This window comes from Mauremys mutica, chromosome 6, assembly GCF_020497125.1.
Source record: "Mauremys mutica isolate MM-2020 ecotype Southern chromosome 6, ASM2049712v1, whole genome shotgun sequence".
Lineage (NCBI taxonomy): Eukaryota > Metazoa > Chordata > Testudines > Geoemydidae > Mauremys > Mauremys mutica.
The window spans coordinates 130,749,244-130,762,022 of NC_059077.1; the positions used below are offsets into that span (position 1 = coordinate 130,749,244).

A 12,779-nucleotide genomic window follows, 5' to 3' on the forward strand; every position below is an offset into this window, starting at 1 on the left:
ATGACCCAGCACATGTTCATTTTAAGAACAATTTCACTGCAGATTTCACAAAACGCAAAGAAGGTACCAATATGAGATTTCTAACGATAGCTACAGCACTCGACCCAAGGTTTACGAATCTGAAGTACCTTCCAAAATCTGAGAGGGACGAGTTGTGGAGCATGCTTTCAGAAGTCTTAAAAGAGCAACACTCCAATGCGGAAACTGCAGGGCCTGAACCACCAAAAAAAAAAAAAAAAATGCTGGTGGCATCTCACTCGGATAATGAAAATGAACATGTGTCGGTCCGCACTGCTTTGGATCGTTATCGAGCAGAACCCTTCAGCATACACGCATGTCCCCTGGAATTGTGGTTGAAGCATGAAAGGACATATATGAATCTTTAGCACATCTGGCACACAAATATCTTGTGACGCTGGCTGCAACAGTGCCATGAGAATGCGTGTTCTCACTTCAGGTGATGTTGTAAACAAGAAGCAGGTAGCATTATCTCCTGCAAATTGTAACAAAACTTGTTTGTCTGAGTGACTGGCTGACCAAGAAGTAGGACTGAGTGGACTTGTAGGCGCTAAAGTTTTACATTGTTTTATTTTTTGAATGCAGGTTTTTTGTACAAAATTCTGCATTTGTAAGTTCAACTTTCATGATAAAGAGATTGCACTACAGTACTTGTATGAGGTTAACTGAATCACTATTTCTTTTGTTTTTTTACAGCGCTAATACTTGTAATCAAAAATAAATATAAAGTGAACACAGTGCACTTTGTATTCTGTGTTGTCATTGAAATCAGTATATTTGAATATGTAGAAAACATCCCAAATATTTAAATACATGGTATTCTATTATTGTTTAACAGTGTGATTAATCGTGTGATTAATTTTTTTAATAGCTTGACAGCCCTAGTTAATACCATAGTAAAAGCATCCTGATTGGTTAATAATTAAATCACGGTGTTTTAATATCATGTGCTGCAAAGAGCCCCTTGTGGCCCGCGAGCCACAGGCTGAGTATCACTGGTGTAGTTGGTAAGTTGTGCTGTGGCCCAAAGCTCAACCAGCCAGCCTTTCCTGCAGCGCAGGTGAACTGGTGAGAGTTGTGTAGCCTGCCATGCTGTGTCTGTACCACTGGAGGACAGTCCATTGTTTCCTCAGGTACAGAGCACTTCTCTGAATTTCTCAACTTGGTGAAGGATCAGAATCTGTATAACGAAGCCCTGAAGTTGTATCCACCTGATACTCCAGAACACAAGGTGCGTGACCTGTGCTGTGAACCTAGGGAGTGGTTCTGCTGTGCTCATGGAAAGCTGGCCCCTGTTGGCTGCAAGGGGTTAATACGGAATGCTTGAAACCAGGAACTCCTGTTCTCTGCACTGCACTTCCAAACTGTTCTGTTTTGTTTAATGGTGAGCGGCGGCTGCTCTTACTGATCCTCGGTGAGTGGGGGAGGGGATGTTAATAATGAGAAGTGTCTGCAGTGCTCCTCGTCTCCCTCATTTGGGGGGCTGCTGCTCAGATCCCATTCCTTTGCAGCATTGCTGTTCCTGCCCCCCCCCATGTGTTCCCTGAGAGATCTGCCCCCCACCCATTGCCCTTCTGAAGTCACCCTGCAGCCTGTGCAATAACTGACCTGTTATGGGCAGGAATCCTGAGCAGCAAGAGAACTGCTGCCCTGCAACCAAACCAAGGCCTTGGCCTCATGGGATCTTGCCATGGTGGGCTTCCCACTGCCTGCATGACAGCTGCCCTGAGAACCTACCCAGCCCCAGGAGGCGCAGAGCAGTATGCACATGTGCATGCCTGTGTGCTCTTGTCATGTGTGAGAGAGAGCACGTGTGCATTCTTGTGCCCTGGGACGTTGGCCAGGGCAAGCTCTGAGCCCTGAGCCAGCTGGCTGCTGTGAGCTAAAGAAGGACCAATTTCCTTGGCTCCTCTTTCTTCAGGCCTGCTGGTGATTCTATTCTCGCTGTTTGTCTGACTCTCGCAGGCTGTCGGCAGTGCCTTCGGGGAGCACTTGAACCAGAAGCATCTGTATGAGCAGGCTGGACTGATCTTTGCCCGCTGCGGTGCATTTGAGAGAGCCCTCGATGCCTTTCTGAGCAGTGGCAGCTGGCAGCAGGCCCTCTGCATGGCCTCTCGGCTTGGTTACACAGCGGATCAGCTGGCTGGGCTTGCAAGGAGCCTGGCAGGTAAGAGTCTTTGGGTGCACAGAGCACAGGTGGCCATCTGGAGTCACTGGTTCAGGGTGGAACTTTCTGACACTTCACTGGGAATGTCAGATTATTTTTGCAGCAGAAGGGTAGGTTTTTCAGAGGCCAAGATCCTCAGGGAAAAAGGGCAGAGCATAGAGCTGAAATATTGCTAAGAGGTGTGCCATGCCATGTCACAGCATTCCTACCCAGGCTTGGTGTGCTTAGCTGCTGGGGAGGCATGTCATTCATTGCCGGAACCAGGACCAGCATGGGGGGGATACCCTTGGATGCACCACTAGCCTGCAGCAAACAATCCCCGTGAGCTGTCTTCTGCATCCTCCTCTGGTGGAGGTGTGCTGAACTTCTCTTCAGACACACTTTGCCAAAACCACTTAGTTTTCTCACAATTCTGCAGCAGCGAAGCCCCGTGTCTCGTCCAGGCCTAGTGAGAATGGGCAGAGCTCTTGCACGGCTCAGCACTATCCCCACATACAGGACTGCTTGTGAGAGGGAAGGCTGTGGAAGGAAGCGTATTCGCTTGTTCTAGAACAGAGGTTCCCAAAGTGTGGGGCGTGCCCCCCTAGCGGGGTGCAGAAGAACACCTGGGCCAGCCCCATGGAGCGGGGTGGGGAGGACGGACGGAACTCTGGTCCTGCCCCCAGCTGCCTCCCCAGCTCCTGGCCCCATTCCCAGCCTCGGCATTGACTCCACTCCCGGCCCCACACCAGCCCCCAGCCTGTGCCACTCTGTTCCTGGCCTAGAGCTGAAGCTGGGGGCAAGGTTGGGAGAGGAGCCACACCTGGCCGCGGCCCCGGCTACTGGCCCCCACCCCAGCCATGGCCCCACCCCAGCTGTGGCCCCAGCCTCGTCCCCTTACCCCTGTCCATGTCCCTGCCCCCAGCTGTGGCCCTGTTCCTGGCTTGGCGGGTTGGGGAGGGGTGGACAGGGGCAAGGGGGGGTGTGACCCTCAAAAGTTTTGGGACCAGAGTTCTAGAAATTGCCCCAATAACACATCAGTGGGTCTAATGGTCCCTGTACAATCTGCTCCCCCATTCCCCACTCACAGTGTGACCAAAATGACTCCTTTGCAGACCCCACCCTCCTCCAGGCCTGGTAAGTGTAACTGTGTGTTGTGATACAGTGGGGTTGGCCCCAGCAGGGTGGCATGGCTCTGGGGCACCCTCCTCCCTGCTGGTTTGCCGGAAGCCCTTGGCTCCTGTGTGCCTGCTCTCTCATTGGTGGTTATTCCTGTTACTTAATGCAGCTCGCTGCGTGGGGAACGGGATTGTGACAGTGGCGGGCTGCTCCGTCCAGCAGACAGAGGTCTGACAGATCCAGTGGCGGGAAGTAAGGCATAAATTGTGAGCCATGAGGGGAATTCACCACTGGAACAATTTTTTTTCATAGATTTAGTGCCAAACAGGACCATTGTCATCATCTAATTTGACCTCCTTACCAAGAGTCACGCTGAGTGTTCCATCACCGGCAGCTTTAAACCAAGAGCTTTTCTAAAGAGATGCTCCAGTTGAGTTGGGAGTTAATTCAGGGAAGTCCTATGGCCTGCGTTGCACGGAAGGGCAGGCGAGATGATCAAAGTGGCCCCTTCAGACTTTTAAAAATTTGACTCTTATTAGAAGCTGTGGGTTTTAAAACAGCTTTCTAAAAAGCTTAACTGGATAGTGCAGCACTGGGACCCAGGGGGCAGGGCAGAGGGCTGGGAGTCAGGAGACCTGGGTTCTGGTCCCTGCCCTGCCCCTGATCTGTTGGGTGACCCTGGGGAAGTCATTTCTCATCTCTTCCATTTCCTTTCCCCCTCTTTGTGTGCAGACCACAGGCTGCTTGTGACGCACCAGACATCATGGGGCCCCAGTGTCAGTTGGGCTCTCTGGGTGCTCCTGTCATGTATGTGATTATTACTGATGAGGATTAGATGGCGAAGCTGCTGGGGAATTTTCACGGCACAGCTGCCTTTCCTCTCCTTTACGCCCATTTCTGGTCTGAGAGATGAGCGCTCATTGAGCAGAGAAGGGATGACTGTCCCTGCAGACCTCATGCTGGCAGTGGGAAGGCTGGGGCAAGTTCTGCATGAGCAAGATCTGTAAGGTCTGGCTCCAGTTTAAATAAAGGAAACCTCCATAGCTCTGACTTACACGCACACATGGTCACTCTCTCTCTCCCCTGGGCATAGCCATGCAAACAGGCTTCCTTCAGCCAGCCAGAAGAATTAGTATTAGTGGGCTCATGGACGCTACAGACTGACACTGCGGGTTCATTAGCCCCAATGGTGGGCACCCTTCACTTTAGATCAGGTCTCTTGTCTGGACCCAAACTCCAGCTATTCCTGAAATGCTTAATTCTGTCCTTCTTTTCTAGGAAAACTAGTTGAACAGAGGAAACATGCTGAGGCCGCCATACTCCTGGAGCAGTATGCACAGGTACCGTGCATCCTGGTGACACCCTCCCTTCTGCCTGCCCTCGTACCGATCTCTCGACCCAGGGCTTATGTCCCCTCACTGTCATATAGACTCTCTCTGTTTGGGCACCTCTGACAAAAAGATTAACCAGCCTGGGGCTGAATAGAAGCTAAGCAGAAGCTATAGGACAGGACAACAAAGCCTGTGGTGTGCTCCCAAGTGTTTATGGGCGGACTTATCAGGGGTATGGTTGAGCTGGGTTTAATAACTTTCAGTTGGCTGCCAAGAGCCCTGAAAGGAACACGTCAGTGTCTGCTGCTGCAGTAGCTAGTGAAGAATGCTGGCACTGGATGTGTTGCAGTTTAAATCACACTTGTGCAGACACTTAAGTAGCCTTGATTTTTGCCCTCTGCTGTAAGGAACTTGAAGCCAGTCTCTCTTCTCACATGCCTGTGGAGTGAGCGAGTGCCCAGGAGTGATGCTGGCCCTGGCATGGCCGGACTAGGTTTTGGGATGGCAGAGGGGATAGTGGAGGAGAAAATCAACAAAACTTGGAGTTAAGATGTCCTTATGCTGAAAATATGTAGATGGCTTCAGGCAGGATTTCCTGGCACTGACTGCAGTACAGTTGTGATGGGAGCTGAGCTTGAGCGGTTGCAATCCAGGAGCCCAGTGCCCCATGCCAGAGGTAACGCCTGATTGTAGGACAGTAACCATTGCGTCCTTGGTCTCCTTTCCCCAGGACTACGAAGAGGCTGTGCTGCTGCTCTTGGAAGGGACCGTCTGGGAAGAAGCCTTAAGACTAGTAAGGACATTCCAAAGTACTAACTCCTAGAGAGTTCCTAGTGTGAGACTGTGTGTGTCTATCTCCTGAGAGAACTCTCCACTTCCTCACCTTGCTCTCTCCCCAGATTCACAAATACAGCAGACTAGACATTCTGGAGACCAACTTCAAACCTGCTATCCTAGAAGGTGAGTCTCTTATTGTGAGGAGTCCTGCATGCGGGGGGCTCTCTGCTTGTTTGTAATGGAGTCCTAGGGAATGTGGTGAGACCTGGCATCAGAAGATGTTTGGAAGGTGTTTCATTGGCTCTGCCTAGTTACAAGTGGATGGCTATTTGTAACACCGACAGTGGGCAGGGATGAACCAGGGACCTCTGGAGCTAAATACATGAGCCTCTACTGCATGAGCTAAAAGCCTTTAGCTAAGGCTGTAGAGCAGACGCATTAATATCTCTCTCCAAGTGGTCTTGGTGCCACTAGATGGGACAGAACACCATGCCCAGGAGGTGTGTGGGTTACATACTTCCCCTAGCTGAGGAAGCGTGTCCCAAACTTCAGAGACTTCCCAGTTGAAATCCCGGATGAGCCCCCACTTGTAACACCAACAGACCCCGTTCGTCGGCGGACGGGATTGAACCTGGGACCTCTGGAGTTAAATACATGAGCCTCTACTGCCAGAGCTAAAAGCCACATGGCCACTAGCTAAGGCTGTAGCAGACTCATTAATCTCTCTCTCAGTGGTCTTGGTGCCACTAGATAGGACAGAGCACCAGCCCCAGGAAGTGTGTGGGTTACATGTTTACATTTGACTGTGCTCAGCACAGCTTAGCATGCAGCAATGTGACAAGCATTTTTGACTCAGTCTTGCCCTCCTTGAGATCAGTGGCAAAATTCGCCCAGACATCAATGCTGTGTGATGGGATTTATGTGCATGGGGGAGAGTCAAGCTGGAAAAGTAGGAATATTGTTGGTTAGTAAAGGAAGTGCATTGACAGAGCTGTGTGCAGGGAAAGTGTATGTATATGGAGCTCCTCTGTGGAGGAGTTTCAAGGTGGCTTAGCCTTCCCTCTGCTGCTTCAAGGGCTAAAGGAAGGCCGGGCTGATATTGCTGGAGAATTCTCCTTCTCTTGGTGTTGGGGCTGGGAGTTGGGTGCTCTGTTCTCCTGAACCATCTTAATGACAGGGGAATAGAAGAAGAGTCAGTACTACTGTGGCCACGAGCCTTAAAACAGGAGCCTCAAGTTAGGCTTCTAAAGCCCAGGCTAGGCACATGGATGCCTTTGGCACTCTGGGTTTAGCAAAACTACCTTCAAGCTCCTGCTGGCTTTTTTTAAGCTTGGAATTTCAATCTATCCTATGTAATTCCTGAACTCTTCTGCCCCCACTGTGCTGAGCTCCTAGGCTTCAGAAAACTAACATAGCACATGTTAACAATACGAACACGTGTTGACTCTAGCACTGCTTCCAAAGGGAATTGAAGAAGGGTTTAAAAGTTTAGAATGTGCTTATTTATCTTTGGTCTGAACCTAACACCTTCCTGGCCCCTTTGCACCATCTGCTCTCTCTCTGCAGCCCAGAGAAATTATTTGGTGTTTCTGGATTCTCAGAAAACAACGTTCACTCGCCACAGAAAGCGCCTCCTGGTGGTTCGAGAGGTGAATGAGCAAGCCCGCCAAGGGCTACTGGGTATGTTTTTGAACCAGTGCAGGTGCTCTAGTGTCAATAACTAGCGATGTCTTAATGAATTCCTGAAAACACCAATGATGTGGTTTCCTCATAGGCGCATAAGAACGGCCATAGTGGGTCAGACCAATGGTCCCTCTAGCCCAGTATCCCATCTTCTGACAGTGGCCAGTGCCAGCTGCTTCAGAGGGAGTGAACAGAACAGGGCAATCATCGATTCCCGGCTTCTGGCAGTCAGAGGCTTAGGCACCCAGAACAAGGAGCTGTGTCCCTGTCCATCTTGGCTAATAGCCATTGATGGACTTATCCTCTATGACCTTATCTAATTCTTTTTTAACCTAGTTTTATGGCCTTCACAACACCCCCTGGCAACAAGTTCACAGGTCGACTGTGCATTGTGTGATGAAATGCTTCCTTTTGTTTTAAACCTGCTGCCTATTAATGCCATCGGGTGACTCCTGACTCTTGTGTTACCTGAAGGAGTAAATAACACTTCCTTGTTCACTTTGTCCTCATCATTCATGATTTTGTAGACCTCTATTATATCCCCCCCTTGTTGTCTCTTTTCTAAGCCAAACAGTCTTCTTGTGCTCTCCTTATGCCCTAAAGTACATGGCTGTTGCTGGGGTCTGCTGTAGCTTGTGAGTGGCCTTCTGGCAGGGGCAGCTCTAGGCATTTTGCCGCCCCAAGCACGGCAGGCAGGCTGCCTTCCTCCGAAGCCGCGGGACCAGCGGACCCTCCGCAGGCACGCCACTGAAGGCAACCTGCCTGCCGCCCTCACGGTGACCAGCAGAGCGCCCCCCGTGGCTTGCCGCTCCAAGCACGCGCTTGGCGTGCTGGGGCCTGGAGCCGCCCCTGCCTTCTGGTTTTATATTTCTTATAAAAAAGATTTTTTACAAGAGTCAGAGAATTAGAATGTGACCTGTTGATTTTATTCACTTTGAAATCTTCGCATTTCCTGCTTTACAATTTAAATTTTTTCTTCAACAGAGCTGTCAGTGCGGCAGCTTTCCTGAGTTATACACTTCCACATACATGTAAAAGCCCCATAGGAAAGGACCATATTTTCCTTTCCACGCTAGCCAGTTGGGGTTTAGTCATGATCTGGACACATGCTGCATTGTAGAGCACCTGTTAGAGGTGAAGTTTCTGGTTCACTCCCCTTTTGCCAGTTCAGGAAAGCCCATGGGGATTATTTTAAAAGAAAGCTGCTCCTCTTTCTTCGAGTCTGTGTCCCTGTGTGCACACACCTATGAACTGGAGACTGTAAAGTGGTGTCCCCTGGCCCACATCTGTGCAGTGCAGCTCCTGGTGCTCCCAGATAAGGAAGTGTGGCCCAGCTGCCTCTTAATACCTTTTCAAAGATCGAGGCAGAGCGATTGCATGTCCATTTATTCTTCTTCGAGTGCTTGCTTATGTCAATTCCGTGTTAGGTGTGTGCGTGCGTGGCTGCCAGAGATTTTTTGCCTTAAAGAATCCATAGGGCCAGCTCTGGCGCCCCCTGGAGTCCTGCACTCGTGCTGTTATATGAGGCTCCCCCAGTTCCTTCTTACTATCCATGCGCGCTCTCAGTTCCTTCTTACTGCCCATGACGGTTGCTGGAACGCCTTTCTCCTTTATGATAGCAAGTGTGCCTAGTGGTTTTTCTTCTACAGTTCTTGTACATAGTTATTTCTTAGTGTTAGTAGTTAGTTAAGTTCAGATAGTTAGTAGTCCCTTCAGGGACATTTTGTGCTCCGTTCTCCTGGCTTCAAACTGTGTTCCACCAGTCACAAACGTATGCCAGTCAGCAACCCCCACACAAGCTGTTTAAAGTGTCTGGGGAAGACGCACATCAAAGACAAGTGCAGAATTTGTAAGGGCTTCAGGTTGAGGACACAGAGATCCATCCAAAAGCCTTGCTGATGAAGGCGGCACTTAGACCATCCTCAGAACCATCCCACTCTGATGTCGGTACAGAGTGCTCCACTGGCACCAGGCTCACCTCGGCACCATTCACCATCACTATTGTCGAGCAAGTCACGCAGGAAGCAGCGCACAGATCGAGGGCGCTTCCCTGTGCTAAAGAAAGACGACGAAGGGGTGGCAGGCAAAGGACCCATGTCAGGCCATTTGCTCTCTTTCGAGTGGTGAGAGGCAGCCTCTCCACCAGGGCTCCAAGCCCAGTAAGGGAACCACCTCTGAAACCCAGGAGCAGTAGGGAACCCTTACACCTGGTGGTGCTTTCAACGTCAGAGGTGTTTCAGGCGGCCAGGGACTTCTTGGCTCTACCAGTGCCACCCACGCCGCAGGTCTTGCCTCCAGCTGCAGAGTCAGTGAAGGCACTCCCTTCCAAAGGGGAAGCCCACCATGGGCCCACCGCAATGGTGACTGGGCCAACGCCAGTCCCCAGAGGCCTGACACCGGTTGACAACACCGCAGCCCCAGTGACGTCCGTCTCAGTCTCTCCGACACTGGTCGTCCTCTCGGCACCAGTTGCTGACGCTGCGGCGCCAATCACCAACCCTTCGGCACCAGACTCCAACGCCTTGATCCCTGACTCCATGTCACTCTCCGCTGTCTCGGCACTGATCTCTTCCACCTGGCACTGCTCCCCGGCCCCCCATCATAGCCAACGGTGAGAGGCTCTGACTTAAGTTCCCTCTAAGCTGCATGGCCATGCAGCTGCCTATTAAGCTCTGCACAGGGGCTCAGGGCTGCGGCGGGGACCTGCCTTGGCCAGGGGAGAGGAGTCCCTCCCTCAGCCCAGCCCACCCCCAGTGGAGCTGCCGCGGCAAGGAAGAGGCGCCTCTCCCCCGGCCCCAAGCTGCTGTGCTGAGAGGGCTGTAGGGAGTCCTCTTTCCCCACTGCAGCCCTGGGGCAGCCTGCACCAGAAACCCATCATCCCTGGCCCCACCCCAGAGCCTGCACCCCCAGCTACAGCCCTCACCCCCTGCACCCAACCCTCTGCCCCAGCTCTGAGCCCCCTCCCACACTCCAAACCCCTCGTCCCCACCCCACCACATGAAATTGGTTATGTGCACCAATGTGGAGGTGATGCCCGGGGCCCCCCCGCCACCGCTCCTGGTCCCGGATTGCTGCTCCGGGGCAGTGCCAGGGACCAGCTGCCTGGGGCTGCCAGAGCAGCGGCCAGTGCGGCTGGGTCCTAGGCTTCCCCAGCTGCTGCGCTGGTCCTGGGGTCAGCATTGCAAGATTCATGGTGGAGGTCACGGAAAGTCATGGAAGCCGTGACTTTCCGTAAATGATTCGCAGCCTTAATTATAATATCTGGGACTCCATGGCTAAATTTAAGGACTCCCTGCCACAGACGCTCAGACAAGAGTTTGCATCCATCTTGGAGGAGAGCAAGCCAGTGGCCAGAGCCCCTCTCCAGGTAGCGTTGGATGTGGCCAATTCAGCGGCCTCCACAGTGTCCATGCGATGCAGTTCATGGCTGCCATCCTCAGGGCCATCTCAGAAGGTGCAGCAGTCTATTCAGGACCTCCTATTGGAGGGCACTGCTCTGTTTCCAGAGCAGACAGACCAGGCTGCATGGCCTGAAAGATTCCTGTGCCACACTTTGCTTCTTGAGCCTTACCCGCCGAAGGCCTCTAGGAAACATTTCCGGCTACTTCCACCGCCTAGATTTTTGGGTCCGCCTCGTCTTGTGGCAGAGCTCCTACAAGAAGAGAGACAGAGGCTTTAAACCCTATGCCTGAGGACAATGTTCCTGTCTGGCCTTAGGATCCATTCCCCCATTCGTTTTTGAACCATTTGTCTCCTTTCCTCAGTGCATGGACCCAGGTGACCTTGGACCGTTGGGTGCTCAACACCGTAACACTGGTTACACCCTGCAGTTTTCCTCACTCCCTCCTTCCCTCCACAGGGACCCTTCTCATGAGCATCTCATCCAGGAGGTGGAAACCCTTCTACACGTAGGGGCCATAGGGGAAGCTCAAGATATGAGGGGAAAAGGGTTTTATTCCTAATATTTCCTATCCTGAAGGCCAAAGAGGACCTCAGATCCATCCTAGACCAGCGTGGCCTCAATAAATATCTCAAGATGTTGAAGTTCCACATGGTCTCCTTGGCCTCCATCTGCTCTCTGGATCCAGGAGACTGGTACACTGCCCTCGACTTACAGGATGCCTACTTCCATATTTCTATTGTCCGGGGCCCATTGGGCACAGGAGATTCCCCTGATTTGTAGTGGGCCAACGCCATTAACAATTCACAGCGCTGCCCTTCAGCCTTTCGTATGCTCCAAGGGGCTTCATGGAGTGTATGGCAGTAGTGGCCGCTTTCCTGAGACATTGAGGCAGATCTACCCATACCTCAACAACTGGCTTGTTAGAGGCAGATCACAAGCCCAGGTTCAGTGCAGCCTCTATTTAGTGCGGTCCACCTATCGGGATCTGGGCCTGCTTATAAACGAGCAGAAATTAACTCTGACTCCTGTTCAGCGGATAGAGTTTAGAGGAGCAGTACTCGACTCCACCCAGGCCAGGGCTTCCTGTCAGAGTTCCACTTCTGAGCCGTGTTGGACCTCATTGTGCACGTCAGGCCAAACTCACTCACAACCGCCTGGGTATGCCTCAAGCTGCTAGGCCACATTGCGGCATGTACTGACGTGGTCCAGCACACACATCTACCCCTCAGACTCCTGCAGACATGGCTGGCATCTGTTTACACTCTGAGCAGACAGTACTGGTCTTCAGCCCTGTTGAAGACCTTCCATTAGAACAGCCCAAGCTCTTCAGTGCGGATACAGACTCCTCACTGCGTACCCTTAAGGATTCAAGTCAATGGGAATTTGACAAAAAGACATTGTAGCAGATCTCAAACACACAGCCTTCCTGACGGTTCCAATATCACCCACAGCAGGCCTCTTCTAGGCCTTCGGAGCCTTTCGGGGGAGATCCAAACCTCATAAAAGAGGACCATCCCTCTACCACTACCCAGTCAGCACCTCCTTCTAACAGACAGTTTTGACAATGTGGTCAAGAGAACTGAGCAGCCTATTTCCCCAGATCCTCTGCTGTCTACCATCCATCCCCCTTTCGGGGACTGATTATCCCACTTCCTGTCTGCCTGGAAGCACATCACTTCAGAAAAATGGAATCTAGAGGTGGTTGATGTGGAAAATTCAATCCACTGCCCCGTCCCTCTTCAGGAACCCTTCTCATGAGCAAAGAATCCTGTGGCACCTTATAGACTAACAGACGTTTTGCAGCATGAGCTTTCGTGGGTGAATACCCACTTCTTCGGATGCAAGCAGTGGCTACCCCTCTGATACTTCTCATGAGGAGTTCTTAGAGCAGGAGGTCCAATCTCTCCTGTTCTTGGGGGCAATCAAGCCAGTTCCCCCTGAGGTTCAGTTCTATTTCAATGGTTCTATTCCAACTATTTCCTAGTTCCCAATGGGGTAGATGGTCAAGACTAATACTTGATCTCAGAAAATTGAATACCCGTGTCCTTTCATAATACTTCAGGGTCGTGACACCAGCCACCATAATTCTATCCCTAGATCTGGAGGACTGGTTCGTCATCCTCAATCTCTAGGACACCTACTTTCTTGTAGAGATCCTCCCCTTCCACAAGCGTTTTCTACATTTCCAGATAGGCTCACATCATTACCAGTAATGAGTCCTCCCTTTTGGGGCCTTTACAAAGGTCCTCTCGATGGCAGCAGCCCATCTGCGTCAGGGGATCACCACAGAAATCCCATACTT

At 51.5% G+C, this 12,779-nt stretch overlaps 1 protein-coding gene across 3 annotated transcripts in view; it reads left to right on the forward strand.

The window, feature by feature from the left end:
* The window catches only part of ELP1 (elongator acetyltransferase complex subunit 1), a 123,750-nt gene that overhangs the window by 99,691 nt on the left and 11,280 nt on the right, over positions 1 to 12,779 (forward strand). For all 3 annotated transcript variants that reach the window (XM_045020783.1, XM_045020785.1, XM_045020782.1), the window contains 6 exons: positions 1,152 to 1,249; positions 1,984 to 2,185; positions 4,562 to 4,623; positions 5,345 to 5,407; positions 5,514 to 5,574; positions 6,958 to 7,071. In XM_045020783.1, coding sequence (XP_044876718.1) covers positions 1,152 to 1,249; positions 1,984 to 2,185; positions 4,562 to 4,623; positions 5,345 to 5,407; positions 5,514 to 5,574; positions 6,958 to 7,071 — 600 coding nt within the window. The remainder of the gene's footprint in view (positions 1 to 1,151; positions 1,250 to 1,983; positions 2,186 to 4,561; positions 4,624 to 5,344; positions 5,408 to 5,513; positions 5,575 to 6,957; positions 7,072 to 12,779) is intronic.